This window comes from Bombina bombina, chromosome 4 (assembly GCF_027579735.1).
Source record: "Bombina bombina isolate aBomBom1 chromosome 4, aBomBom1.pri, whole genome shotgun sequence".
Taxonomy (NCBI): Eukaryota; Metazoa; Chordata; class Amphibia; order Anura; family Bombinatoridae; genus Bombina; species Bombina bombina.
In genome coordinates this window covers 13,869,687-13,885,496 of record NC_069502.1, presented here as the reverse complement: position 1 = coordinate 13,885,496, position 15,810 = coordinate 13,869,687, and the positions used below count along the sequence as shown (strand labels likewise).

Here is a 15,810-nt window from a genome sequence, read left to right as displayed (position 1 = left end):
CAGGGTAGACGAGCTACTCGATCGTATAGCCAGGGGAAATTACCTGACCACTATTGACCTCTGCAAAGGTTACTGGCAGATTCCCCTGGCCCCGGAGGCTATCCCCAAGTCGGCATTCGTCACCCCATTCGGCTTATATCAGTTTAGGGTAATGCCGTTTGGGATGAAGAATGCCCCAGCTACATTCCAGCGCTTGGTGGATAGGCTCCTGGATGGCTTCCAGAGTTTTGCTTGCGCCTACCTGGACGACATAGCGATCCACAGTGAGTCCTGGGAGGACCACTTAGCTCATGTGGGAATGGTTCTGGATCAGATCCGGGCTGCTGGCCTGACTCTGAAGCCAGAAAAATGCCACTTTGGGATGGCCGAGGTACAGTACCTGGGTCACCGGGTGGGGTGTGGAAAGCAGCGACCAGAGCCGGCCAAAATAGAAGCTGTCGCCAATTGGCCCACCCCCATCACTAAGACTCAGGTCCTAGCCTTCCTGGGCATGGCAGGGTACTATAGACGGTTCGTACCAGACTACAGCACACTTGCCAAACCCCTGACTGACTTGACCAAGAAGAACTTACCTCGACAGGTCCTGTGGTCTCCCCACTGTGAAACGGCTTTCCAGGCTCTCAAAAATGCTCTAATTAACGCTCCTGTCTTGGCGGCCCCAGCCCTTAACAAACGTTTTATCGTCCATACAGATGCTTCCATGTTCGGGCTGGGAGCCGTCCTCAGCCAAGTAGGCGAAGATGGAGGGGAGCATCCAGTTGCCTACATCAGCCGGAAGCTCCTGCCCCGCGAAGTCAGCTATGCAGCGGTCGAAAAGGAGTGTTTGGCTTTGGTGTGGGCATTAAAGAAATTGACTCCCTATTTATATGGTCAGGAGTTCACTCTGGTCACCGACCATAACCCGTTGGTGTGGCTGAACCGGGTCTCTGGAGATAACGGCAGGCTATTACGTTGGAGCTTATCGTTGCAAACCTTCAATTTCACCATTACTTACAGACCTGGGAAACAGAATGGCAACGCCGACGGGTTGTCCAGACAAACCGACCTCAGCCCCGCATAACCAGCGGTCTGGACAGCCTTAGTCTGCCCCGAAAAGGGGTCAGACCGTGTCTGCCAGAGTGTTCCACAGAAAGGGAGCAATGTTACAGAAGCATTAGTTATTTTGTTGTGAAGAGCTTATTTCCCAGCAGCAATGCCTGAACCAGCAAGCCAGCGCCTAAGAAGGGCTCCAAGAAAACCGTAACAAGTTTCATTTCATAAAGAGTTAACTCTTTTTTTTCAGCTTTTAGAAACTATTGTCTAATCACCTCTGGAGCCAGACTGCTAATTGATAAGATGAACTTGTAAACTTGTTATCTTAAGTACTGTAATCCTATTGTGGCCTGTCAAAGGACAGTGCTCTCTATCTAAATGTGTGATGGGGGATTTTGTGCTTCCCCCCCTCTCCCCCTGGGAGTGCCCTGTGTGCATGTAACCTTAATAAAAAGCAGGCTGGGCATCCCAGTCCTGAGTTCTTGTTTGACCCTCAATCGCAGCGTTGACTCGTTTTTGTGGGCAGAAGGGTATCCTAGCTGTACTGCAGCTAAGGGAGATTATTCTATATTTGCGAGACTCATATAGAATACTATGGAAAGCAGCTTCTCCCCTCTTTAGCAATAGGGATCCAGGCTACTAAGCGGTCCATCTCTCAGCGAGACAAAGGGTAACCGTAACAGCTGGATGTCTCAGTCTGTAAAAGTTACTGCGCAAAAAAGCGCTAAATTAGGCCCCTCCCACTCATAGTAACACAGTGGAAAGCCTCAGGAAACTGTTTCTAGGCAAATTTAAGCCAGCCATGTGGAAAAAACTAGGCCCCAATAAAGTTTTATCACCAAAGTATATATAAAAACGTTTAAACATGCCAGCAAACATTTTATATTGTAAATATAAAAGAGTATTACCTCAGAAAGTAAGCATGATACCAGTCGCTATTAAATCACTGTATTCAGGCTTACCTTACATGAATTTGGCATCAGCAGCATTTTCTAGCACTCACATCTTCTAGAAAAATCTAAACTGCACATACCTCATAGCAGGATAACCTGCACGCCATTCCCCCGCTGAAGTTATCTCTCTCTTCAGTCATGTGTGAGAACAGCAATGGATCTTAGTTACAACCTGCTAAGATCATATAAATCACAGGCAGATTCTTCTATTTTTCTGCCTGGAACAAAATAGTACAACTCCGGTACCATTTAAAAATAATAAACTTTTGATTGAAGCAAAATAACAGCTACTTTTCACCACTTCTCTCTTACTACCTCCATGTTTGTTGAGAGTTGCAAGAGAATGACTGGATATGGCAGTTAGGGGAGGAGCTATATAGACAGCTCTGCTGTGGGTGTCCTCTTGCAACCTCCTGTTGGAAATGAGAATATCCCACAACTAATGGATGATCCGTGGACTGGATACACCTTACAAGAGAAAAGGTTACTCAGACAATCTGATGTTGGGCAGTCTAGTTAACATATCACACAGGAACACAATCAGTTTACCCAGACAGACTCCTGAGACACAATCAGATTAGAAACGAAAATAAAATACATCTTATTACAGAATATAATAAAAGCTCTTATTAACTTTTAAGTCCTTTATGCCCACTTGGTTTATAGTCGAGAGTCACAATTGCTCCCACAAGGGGCACTCGCACCCTGTACCCATCCTGTATTTATGGATACAGGGTGACATGGACATAAGACAGAGTTATGAAAGTACATGGGGTATCCAGCATATAAAATTCCACATTTCCATGCAGTCTTGGGGTATCCTTAAGCCCATGTACCTCCAGCCCAAAGAATGTTCCTTAACAGGCCCTCCAATGCACAGGGGCGAGATTGGTCTCATCACAAGCCGCATAGCGGTTTTACTGATGTGCATTAAGTTGTATCCTAGACCCATACCGGTAGTGCCTTTAGAAAAACCACTGAAGGTTTTATGCACTTAACCCCCTTTTGGGACTGTGGGACACTCATGGTATTGGTTTGTTTGGTTTGTCAGGTGTATTAACAAAAGAGACTGCTCTAATCTACAATACCATTGCTGTATTATCCCTTATACATGGGGGTCTATGGGCATAAGCTGCTGGGGCACATAAAACATAAAATAAGACTATACTGTTTGGACTTATTATCCTATTGAACTCAGACGCAACCCTTCATTTTTGTGTGTGTATATATATATATATATATATATATATATATACACACACACACATATATACATACATACAGTATCTCACAAAAGTGAGTACACCCCTAAGATTTTTGTAAATATTTTATTATATATTTTCATGTGACAACACTGAAGAAATTACTTTGCTACAATGTAAAGTAGTGAGTGTACAGCCTGTATAACAGTGTAAATTTGCTGTCCCCTCAAAATAACTCAATACACAGTCTGTCTAAACCATTGGCAACAAAAGTGAGTACACCCCTAAGTGGAAATTTATTATTATTATTATACTTTTATTTATGAAGCACCAACATATTCCACAGCGCTGTCCATGGATACAATTCATTTAAATAAAACAATATACAACTTGTAATAGACTGGACAAAATTAACAAACACATACAGGAGGAATTGAGGGGCCAAAGTGTCAATATTTTGTGTGTCCACCATTATTTTCCAGCACTGGCTTAACCCTCTTGGGCATGGAATTCACGAGAGCTTCCCAGGTTGGCACTGGAGTCCTCTTCCATGACGACATCACAGAGCTGGTGGATGTTGGAGACCTTGTGCTCCCCCACCTTCCATGCCCCACAGATATCAAAGCTATCACAGAGATTTAAGCTGTCAGTGTCCACTGTGAGAAACATAGTGAGGAAATGGAAGACCACAGGCACAGTTCTTGTTAAGGCCAGAAGTGGCAAGATATAAATATTGGAAAGACAAAGGATGGTGAGAACGGTCAAAAACAGCCCACAGACCACCTCTAAAGACCTCACTGTGCATCGTTCAACAATTCAGCGCACTTTGCACAAGGAAAAGCTGTATGGGAGAGTGATGCGGAAGAAGCATTTTCTGCACACACGCCACGAACAGTCGCTTGAGGTATGCAAACGCACATTTGGACAAGCCAGCTTCATTTTGGAAGAAGGTGCTGTGGACTGATGAAACAAAAATTGAGTTATTTGGTCATAACAAGGGGTGTTATGCATGGCGGCAAAAGAACACAGCGTTCCAAGACAAAAACTTTGGTAGATGTTCCATCATGCTGTGGGGCTGTGTGGCCAGTGCCGGTAATGGGAATCTTGTTAAAGTTGAGGGTCACATGGATTCCACTCAATATCAGCAGATACTTGAGAATAATGTTGAGGAATCAGTCACAAAGTTGAAGTTACACTGGGGCTGGATATTTCAACAAGACAACGACCCAAAACACTGCTCAAAATCTACTCTGGCATTTATGCAGAGAAACAAGTACAATTTTTTGTCCTGAATATCATTGAAAATCTGTGGGGTGATTTGAAGCGGGCTGTCCATGCTCGGCAACCATCAAACCTAACTGAACTGGAGATGTTTTGCAAGGAGGTATGGTCCAAAATACCTTCATCCAGAATCCAGACACTCATTACAAGCTATAGGAAGGCTCTAGAGGCTGTTATTTCTGCTAAAGGAGGCTCTACTAAATATTGATGCAATATTTCTGTTTGGGTGCCCAAATTTATGCACCTGTCTAATTTTGTTTTGATGCATATTGCACATTTTTTGTTAATTCAATAAACCTCATTTCACTACTGAAATATCACTGTGTCCTTCAGTTATTTGATAGATCAAAATGAAATTGCTGATCCAAGCACCCAATTATTTATAAATGAAAATCATGGAAATTGTCAGGGGTGCCTAAACTTTTGCATACGACTGTATGTGTGTATGTTTGTACTTGCGTATATATATATATATATATATATATATATATATATATATATATATATATATATATATATATATATATATATATATATATGTGTGTTTATACTGGTGTATATGTGTGTGTGTGATGGAGTAAATATGTGTGTTTGTACTGGCGTATATATTTGTGTTTGTAATGGCGTATATATATGTGTGTTTGTGTGTATGTTTATACTGTCGTATATGTGTGTGTTTGTACTAGTGTATATATGTATGTGCATGTTTGTATATTTTTACCTGATTGTGAGCACACTGTGTCTTGCTTCATGATGTCACATTTATACGCTCTGGAGTAGACAGATGCACATTCGGACATTTTATTTTCCGTTCCATTGCAGAACACACGTAGCCCCGCGCCTTGTTCAAACGTTCTTTTTAGTTCATTGTTTTGTATGACTGGACCACAACCCATCTGTCTACAGATCACAACATCTTCGGCAGGGTCCCAGTCATCAGAGCAAACAGCTTCCCACGAGCCATTGTGATAGGCTTGTACCTTGCCGGTGCACGTGCTCTCACCACCAATCAGGCGCACCTTGGAGGTAGCTGAAAGGCAGAGAATGGGAACTATTGTAATGTTTATACAGAACAATCCTATACATGAATACTAAAATGTGTACATCAAAAATAATTTCTTGTCAACACTTTTTAACAACTACAAGGATTCAAAATATAGCTGATTTGTATAATCAAATTAGCTTCCAAGAGAAGATATCAATGAGTCCAGCACAAACTGATCTCATGTTTCCTGTACTGCAGATATCAATCAGCTCAGCACAACCTGATCTCATGTGCCCTGTACTGCAGATATCAATCAGCTCAGCACAACCTGATCTCATGTGCCCTGTACTGCAGATATCAATCAGCTCAGCACAACCTGACCTCATGTGCCCTGTACTACAGATATCAATCAGCTCAGCACAACCTGACCTCATGTGCCCTGTACTGCAGATCTCAATCACCCCAGTACAACCTGATCTCATGTGCCGTGCACTGCAGATCTCAATCACCCCAGTACAACCTGATCTCATGTGCCCTGTACTGCAGATCTCAATCACCCCAGTACAACCTGATCTCATGTGCTGTGCACTGCAGATATCAATGAGTCCAGCACAACCTGATCTCATGTGCCCTGTACTGCAGATATCAATCAGCCCAGCACAACCTGATCTCATGTGCCCTCTACTGCAGATATCAATCAGCCCAACACAACCTGACCTCATGTGCCTTGTACTACAGATATCAATCAGCCCAGCACAACCTGACCTCATGTGCCCTGTACTGCAGATATCAATCAGCCCAGCACAACCTGATCTCATGTGCCCTGTACTACAGATATCAATCAGCCCAGCACAACCTGATCTCATGTGCCCTGTACTACAGATATCAATCAGCCCAGTACAACCTGACCTCATGTGCCCTGTACTGCAGATATCAATCAGCCCAGTACAACCTGACCTCATGTGCCCTGTACTACAGATATCAAACAGCCCAGCACAACCTGATCTCATGTGCCCTGTACTGCAGATATCAATCAGCCTAGCACAACCTGATCTCATGTGCCCTGTACTACAGATATCAATCAACGCAGCACAACCTGACCTCATATGCTCTGTACTACAGATATCAATCAGCCCAGCACAACCTGACCTCATGTGCCCTGTACTACAGATATCAATCAGCCCAGCACAACCTGACCTCATGTGCCCTGTACTACAGATATCAATCAGCCCAGCACAACCTGACCTCATGTGCCCTGTACTACAGATATCAATCAGCCCAGTACAACCTGACCTCATGTGCCCTGTACGGCAGATATCAATCAGCACAGCAAAACCTGATCTCACGTGCCCTGTACTACAGATATCAATCAGCCCAGTACAACCTGATCTCATGTGCCCTGTACTGCAGATATCAATCAGCTCAGCACAACCTGACCTCATATGCCCTGTACTACAGATATCAATCAGCCCAGCACAACCTGACCTCATGTGCCCTGTACGGCAGATATCAATCAGCCCAGCAAAACCTGATCTCACGTGCCCTTTACTACAGATATCAATCAGCCCAGTACAACCTGATCTCATGTGCCCTGTACTGCAGATATCAATCAGCCCAGCACAACCTGACCTCATGTGTCCTGTACTACAGATATCAATCAGCCCAGCACAACCTGATCTCATGTGTCCTGTACTACAGATATCAATCAGCTCAGCACAACCTGATCTCATGTGCCCTGTACTACAGATATCAATCAGCCCAGCACAACCTGACCTCATGTGTCCTGTACTACAGATATCAATCAGCTCAGCACAACCTGATCTCATGTGCCCTGTACTGCAGATATCAATCAGCTCAGTACAACCTGATCTCATGTGCCCTGTACTGCAGATATCAATCAGCACAGGGCAACCTGACCTCATGTGCCCTGTACTGCAGATATCAATCAGCACAGGGCAACCTGACCTCATGTGCCCTGTACTGCAGATATCAATCTGCCCAGCACAACCTGACCTCATGTGCCCTGTACTACAGATATCAATCAGCCTAGCACAACCTGACCTCATGTGCCCTGTACTACAGATATCAATCTGCCCAGCACAACCTGACCTCATGTGCCCTGTACTGCAGATATCAATCAGCCTAGCACAACCTGACCTCATGTGCCCTGTACTACAGATATCAATCTGCCCAGCACAACCTGACCTCATGTGCCCTGTACTACAGATATCAATCTGATCAGCACAACCTGACCTCATGTGCCCTGTACTACAGATATCAATCAGCCCAGCACAACCTGACCTCATGTGCCCTGTACTGCAGATATCAATCTGCCCAGCACAACCTGACCTCATGTGCCCTGTACTACAGATATCAATCAGCCTAGCACAACCTGACCTCATGTGCCCTGTACTACAGATATCAATCTGCCCAGCACAACCTGACCTCATGTGCCCTGTACTGCAGATATCAATCAGCCTAGCACAACCTGACCTCATGTGCCCTGTACTACAGATATCAATCTGCCCAGCACAACCTGACCTCATGTGCCCTGTACTACAGATATCAATCTAATCAGCACAACCTGACCTCATGTGCCCTGTACTACAGATATCAATCCGCCCAGCACAACCTGATCTCATGTGTCCTGTACTACAGATATCAATCAGCAAAGTACAACCTGATCTCATGTGTCCTGTACTGCAGATATCAATCACCACAGTACAACCTGATCTCATGTATCCTGTACTACAGAAATCAATCTGCCCAGCACAACCTGACCTCATGTGCCCTGTACTACAGATATCAATCCGATCAGCACAACCTGACCTCATGTACCCTGTACTACAGATATCAATCCGCCCAGCACAACCTGACCTCATGTGTCCTGCACTACAGATATCAATCAGCCCAGCACAACCTGAGCTCATGTGTCCTGTACTACAGATATCAATCCGCCCAGTACAACCTGATCTCATGTGTCCTGTACTACAGATATCAATAAGCAATGCACAACCTGACCTCATGTGCCCTGTACTGCAGATATCAATCCGCCCAGCACAACCTGATCTCATGTGCCCTGTACTACAGTTATCAATCAGCCCAGCACAACCTGACCTCATGTGCCCTGTACTGCAGATATCAATCAGCCCAGCACAACCTGACGTCACGTGCCCTGTACTGCAGATATCAAACAGTCCAGCACAACGTGACCTCATGTGCCCTGTACTACAGATATCAATCAGCCCAGCACAACCTAACCTCATGTGCCATGTACTACAGATATCAATCAGCTCGGCACAACCTGACCTCATGTGGCCTGTATTACAGATATCAATCAGCCCAGCACAACCTGACCTCATGCGCCCTGTACTACAGTTATCAATAAGCTCAGCACAACCTGACCTCATGTGCCCTGTACTACAGATATCAAACAGCCCAGCACATCCTGACCTCATGTGCCCTGTACTACAGATATCAATTAGCCCAGCACAACCTGATCTCATGTGCCCTGTACTACAGATATCAATCAGCCCAGTACAACCTGATCTCATGTGCCCTGTACTACAGATATCAATCAGCCCAGTACAACCTGACCTCATGTGTCCTGTACTGCAGATATCAATCAGCCCAGTACAACCTGACCTCATGTGCCCTGTACTGCAGATATCAATCAGCCCAGCACAACCTGACCTCATGTGCCCTGTACTACATATATGTATCAGCTCAGCACAACCTGACCTCATGTTCCCTGTATTACAGATATCAATCAGCCCAGCACAACCTGACCTCATGTGCCCTGTACTACAGTTATCAATCAGCTCAGCACAACCTGACCTCATGTGCCCTGTACTACAGATATCAATCAACGCAGCACAACCTGACCTCATGTGCCCTGTACTACAGATATCAATCAACGCAGCACAACCTGACCTCATGTGCCCTGTACTACAGATATAAATCAGCCCAGCACAACCTGACCTCATGTGCCCTGTACTGCAGATATCAATCACCCCAGCACAACCTGATCTCTTGTGCCTATACTGCAGATATCAATCAGCCCAGTACAACCTGATCTCAAGTGCCCTGTACTACAGATATCAATCAGCCCAGCACAACCTGATCTCATGTGCCCTGTACTACAGATCTCAATCAGCCCAGCACAACCTGACCTCATGTGCCCTGTACTACAGATATCAATCAGCCCAGCACAACCTGACCTCATGTGCCCTGTACTACAGATATCAATCAGCCCAACACAACCTGACCTCATGTGCCCTGTACTACAGATATCAATCAGCCCAGTACAACCTGACCTCATGTGTCCTGTACTGCAGATATCAATCAGCCCAGTACAACCTGACCTCATGTGCCCTGTACTGCAGATATCAATCAGCCCAGTACAACCTGACCTCATGTGCCCTGTACTGCAGATATCAATCAGCCCAGCACAACCTGACCTCATGTGCCCTGTACTACAGATATCAATCAGCTCAGCACAACCTGACCTCATGTTCCCTGTATTACAGATATCAATCAGCCCAGCACAACCTGACCTCATGTGCCCTGTACTACAGTTATCAATCAACGCAGCACAACCTGACCTCATGTGCCCTGTACTACAGATATCAATCAACGCAGCACAACCTGACCTCATGTGCCCTGTACTACAGATATAAATCAGCCCAGCACAACCTGACCTCATGTGCCCTGTACTGCAGATATCAATCACCCCAGCACAACCTGATCTCTTGTGCCTATACTGCAGATATCAATCAGCCCAGCACAACCTGATCTCAAGTGCCCTGTACTACAGATATCAATCAGCCCAGCACAACCTGATCTCATGTGCCCAGTACTACAGATATCAATCAGGCCAGCACAACCTGACCTCATGTGCCCTGTACTACAGATATCAATCAGCCCAGCACAACCTGACCTCATGTGCCCTGTACTACAGATATCAATCAGCCCAGCACAACCTTACCTCATGTGCCCTGTACTACAGATATCAATCAGCCCAGCACAACCTGACCTCATGTGCCCTGTACTACAGATATCAATCAGCTCGGCACAACCTGACCTCATGTGCCCTGTATTACAGATATCAATCAGCCCAGCCCAACCTGACCTCATGTGCCCTGTACTACAGATATCAATCAGCCCAGCACAACCTGATCTCATGTGTCCTGTACTACAGATATCAATCAGCCCAGCACAACCTGATCTCATGTGCCCTGTACTACAGATATCAATCAGCCCAGCACAACCTGATCTCATGTGTCCTGTACTACAGATATCAATCAGCCCAGCACAACCTGATCTCATGTGCCCTGTACTGCAGATATCAATCAGCCCAGTACAACCTGACCTCATGTGTCCTTTACTACAGATATCAATCAGCCCAGCACAACCTGACCTCATGTGTCCTTTACTACAGATATCAATCAGCCCAGCACAACCTGACCTCATGTGTCCTTTACTACAGATATCAATCAGCCCAGCACAACCTGACCTCATGTGTCCTTTACTACAGATATCAATCAGATAAGCACAACCTGATCTCGTGTGCCCTGTACTGCAGATATCAATCAGCTCAGTACAACCTGATCTCATGTGCCCTGTACTGCAGATATCAATTAGCACAGGGCAACCTGACCTCATGTGCCCTGTACTGCAGATATCAATTAGCACAGGGCAACCTGATCTCATGTGTCCTGTACTGCAGATATCAATCTGCCCAGCACAACCTGACCTCATGTGCCCTGTACTACAGATATCAATCTGATCAGCACAACCTGACCTCATGTGCCCTGTACTACAGATATCAATCCGCCCAGCACAACCTGATCTCATGTGTCCTGTACTACAGATATCAATCAGCAAAGTACAACCTGATCTCATGTGCCCTGTACTGCAGATATCAATTAGCACAGGGCAACCTGATCTCATGTGTCCTGTACTGCAGATATCAATCTGCCCAGCACAACCTGACCTCATGTGCCCTGTACTACAGATATCAATCTGATCAGCACAACCTGACCTCATGTGCCCTGTACTACAGATATCAATCCGCCCAGCACAACCTGATCTCATGTGTCCTGTACTACAGATATCAATCAGCAAAGTACAACCTGATCTCATGTGTCCTGTACTGCAGATATCAATCTGCCCAGCACAACCTGACCTCATGTGCCCTGTACTACAGATATCAATCCGATCAGCACAACCTGACCTCATGTACCCTGTACTACAGATATCAATCCGCCCAGCACAACCTGACCTCATGTGTCCTTTACTACAGATATCAATCAGCCCAGCACAACCTGACCTCATGTGTCCTGTACTGCAGATATCAATCAGCCCAGCACAACCTGACCTCATGTGCCCTGTACTACAGATATCAATCAGCTCAGCACAACCTGACCTCATGTTCCCTGTATTACAGATATCAATCAGCCCAGCACAACCTGACCTCATGTGCCCTGTACTCCAGTTATCAATCAACGCAGCACAACCTGACCTCATGTGCCCTGTACTACAGATATCAATCAACGCAGCACAACCTGACCTCATGTGCCCTGTACTACAGATATAAATCAGCCCAGCACAACCTGACCTCACGTGCCCTGTACTGCAGATATCAATCACCCCAGCACAACCTGATCTCTTGTGCCTATACTGCAGATATCAATCAGCCCAGCACAACCTGATCTCAAGTGCCCTGTACTACAGATATCAATCAGCCCAGCACAACCTGATCTCATGTGCCCAGTACTACAGATATCAATCAGCCCAGCACAACCTGACCTCATGTGCCCTGTACTACAGATATCAATCAGCCCAGCACAACCTGACCTCATGTGCCCTGTACTACAGATATCAATCAGCCCAGCACAACCTTACCTCATGTGCCCTGTACTACAGATATCAATCAGCCCAGCACAACCTGACCTCATGTGCCCTGTACTACAGATATCAATCAGCTCAGCACAACCTGACCTCATGTGCCCTGTATTACAGATATCAATCAGCCCAGCCCAACCTGACCTCATGTGCCCTGTACTACAGATATCAATCAAACCAGCACAACCTGATCTCATGTGTCCTGTACTACAGATATCAATCAGCCCAGCACAACCTGATCTCATGTGTCCTGTACTAAAGATATCAATCAGCCCAGTACAACCTGATCTCATGTGCCCTGTACTACAGATATCAATCAGCCCAGCACAACCTGATCTCATGTGTCCTGTACTACAGATATCAATCAGCCCAGCACAACCTGATCTCATGTGCCCTGTACTGCAGATATCAATCAGCCCAGTACAACCTGACCTCATGTGTCCTTTACTACAGATATCAATCAGCCCAGCACAACCTGACCTCATGTGTCCTTTACTACAGATATCAATCAGCCCAGCACAACCTGACCTCATGTGTCCTTTACTACAGATATCAATCAGCCCAGCACAACCTGACCTCATGTGTCCTTTACTACAGATATCAATCAGATCAGCACAACCTGATCTCATGTGCCCTGTACTGCAGATATCAATCAGCTCAGTACAACCTGATCTCATGTGCCCTGTACTGCAGATATCAATTAGCACAGGGCAACCTGATCTCATGTGTCCTGTACTGCAGATATCAATCTGCCCAGCACAACCTGACCTCATGTGCCCTGTACTACAGATATCAATCTGATCAGCACAACCTGACCTCATGTGCCCTGTACTACAGATATCAATCCGCCCAGCACAACCTGATCTCATGTGTCCTGTACTACAGATATCAATCAGCAAAGTACAACCTGATCTCATGTGTCCTGTACTGCAGATATCAATCTGCCTAGCACAACCTGACCTCATGTGCCCTGTACTACAGATATCAATCCGATCAGCACAACCTGACCTCATGTACCCTGTACTACAGATATCAATCCGCCCAGCACAACCTGACCTCATGTGTCCTTTACTACAGATATCAATCAGCCCAGCACAACCTGACCTCATGTGCCCTGTACTACAGATATCAATCAGCCCAGCACAACCTTACCTCATGTGCCCTGTACTACAGATATCAATCAGCCCAGCACAACCTGACCTCATGTGCCCTGTACTACAGATATCAATCAGCTCAGCACAACCTGACCTCATGTGCCCTGTATTACAGATATCAATCAGCCCAGCCCAACCTGACCTCATGTGCCCTTTACTACAGATATCAATCAAACCAGCACAACCTGATCTCATGTGTCCTGTACTACAGATATCAATCAGCCCAGCACAACCTGATCTCATGTGTCCTGTACTAAAGATATCAATCAGCCCAGTACAACCTGACCTCATGTGTCCTGTACTACAGATATCAATCAGCCCAGCACAACCTGATCTCATGTGCCCTGTACTACAGATATCAATCAGCCCAGCACAACCTGATCTCATGTGTCCTGTACTACAGATATCAATCAGCCCAGCACAACCTGATCTCATGTGCCCTGTACTGCAGATATCAATCAGCCCAGCACAACCTTACCTCATGTGCCCTGTACTACAGATATCAATCAGCCCAGCACAACCTGACCTCATGTGCCCTGTACTACAGATATCAATCAGCTCAGCACAACCTGACCTCATGTGCCCTGTATTACAGATATCAATCAGCCCAGCCCAACCTGACCTCATGTGCCCTGTACTACAGATATCAATCAAACCAGCACAACCTGATCTCATGTGTCCTGTACTACAGATATCAATCAGCCCAGCACAACCTGATCTCATGTGTCCTGTACTAAAGATATCAATCAGCCCAGTACAACCTGACCTCATGTGTCCTGTACTACAGATATCAATCAGCCCAGCACAACCTGATCTCATGTGCCCTGTACTACAGATATCAATCAGCCCAGCACAACCTGATCTCATGTGTCCTGTACTACAGATATCAATCAGCCCAGCACAACCTGATCTCATGTGCCCTGTACTGCAGATATCAATCAGCCCAGTACAACCTGACCTCATGTGTCCTTTACTACAGATATCAATCAGCCCAGCACAACCTGACCTCATGTGTCCTTTACTACATATATCAATCAGCCCAGCACAACCTGACCTCATGTGTCCTTTACTACAGATATCAATCAGCCCAGCACAACCTGACCTCATGTGTCCTTTACTACAGATATCAATCAGATCAGCACAACCTGATCTCATGTGCCCTGTACTGCAGATATCAATCAGCTCAGTACAACCTGATCTCATGTGCCCTGTACTGCAGATATCAATTAGCACAGGGCAACCTGATCTCATGTGTCCTGTACTGCAGATATCAATCTGCCCAGCACAACCTGACCTCATGTGCCCTGTACTACAGATATCAATCTGATCAGCACAACCTGACCTCATGTGCCCTGTACTACAGATATCAATCCGCCCAGCACAACCTGATCTCATGTGTCCTGTACTACAGATATCAATCAGCAAAGTACAACCTGATCTCATGTGTCCTGTACTGCAGATATCAATCTGCCTAGCACAACCTGACCTCATGTGCCCTGTACTACAGATATCAATCCGATCAGCACAACCTGACCTCATGTACCCTGTACTACAGATATCAATCCGCCCAGCACAACCTGACCTCATGTGTCCTTTACTACAGATATCAATCAGCCCAGCACAACCTGACCTCATGTGTCCTTTACTACAGATATCAATCAGCCCAGCACAACCTGATCTCATGTGTCCTGTACTACAGATATCAATCCGCCCAGTACAACCTGATCTCATGTGTCCTGTACTACAGATATCAATAAGCAAAGCACAACCTGACCTCATGTGCCCTGTACTGCAGATATCAATCTGCCCAGCACAACCTGATCTCATGTGCCCTGTACTACAGTTATCAATCAGCCCAGCACAACCTGACCTCATGTGCCCTGTACTGCAGATATCAATCAGCCCAGCACAACCTGACCTCATGTGCCCTGTACTACAGATATCAATCAGCTTGGCACAACCTGACGTCATGTGCCCTGTGCTGCAGATATCAAACAGTCCAGCACAACGTGACCTCATGTACCCTGTACTACAGATATCAATCAGCCCAGCACAACCTGACCTCATGTGCCCTGTACTACAGATATCAATCAGCTCGGCACAACCTGACCTCATGTACCCTGTACTACAGATATCAATCAGCCCAGCACAACCTGACCTCATGTGCCCTGTACTACAGATATCAATCAGCTCGGCACAACCTGACCTCATGTGCCCTGTACTACAGTTATCAATAAGCTCAGCACAACCTGACCTCATGTGCCCTGTACTACAGATATCAATCTGATCAGCACAAC

At 45.8% G+C, this 15,810-nt stretch overlaps 1 protein-coding gene across 2 annotated transcripts in view; it reads right to left on the bottom strand.

Annotated features, from left to right (window-relative positions):
• LOC128655839 (deleted in malignant brain tumors 1 protein) overlaps window positions 1–15,810 on the bottom strand; it is a 788,593-nt gene that overhangs the window by 113,986 nt on the left and 658,797 nt on the right. Inside the window, exon 5 of one of the 2 annotated variants that reach the window (XM_053709399.1) lies at window positions 5,190–5,498. The exons of the other annotated variant lie outside the window; for it this stretch is intronic. Within the exon in view, the coding sequence (XP_053565374.1) occupies window positions 5,190–5,498 (309 nt within the window). The remainder of the gene's footprint in view (window positions 1–5,189; window positions 5,499–15,810) is intronic. 2 annotated transcript variants of the gene reach the window in all.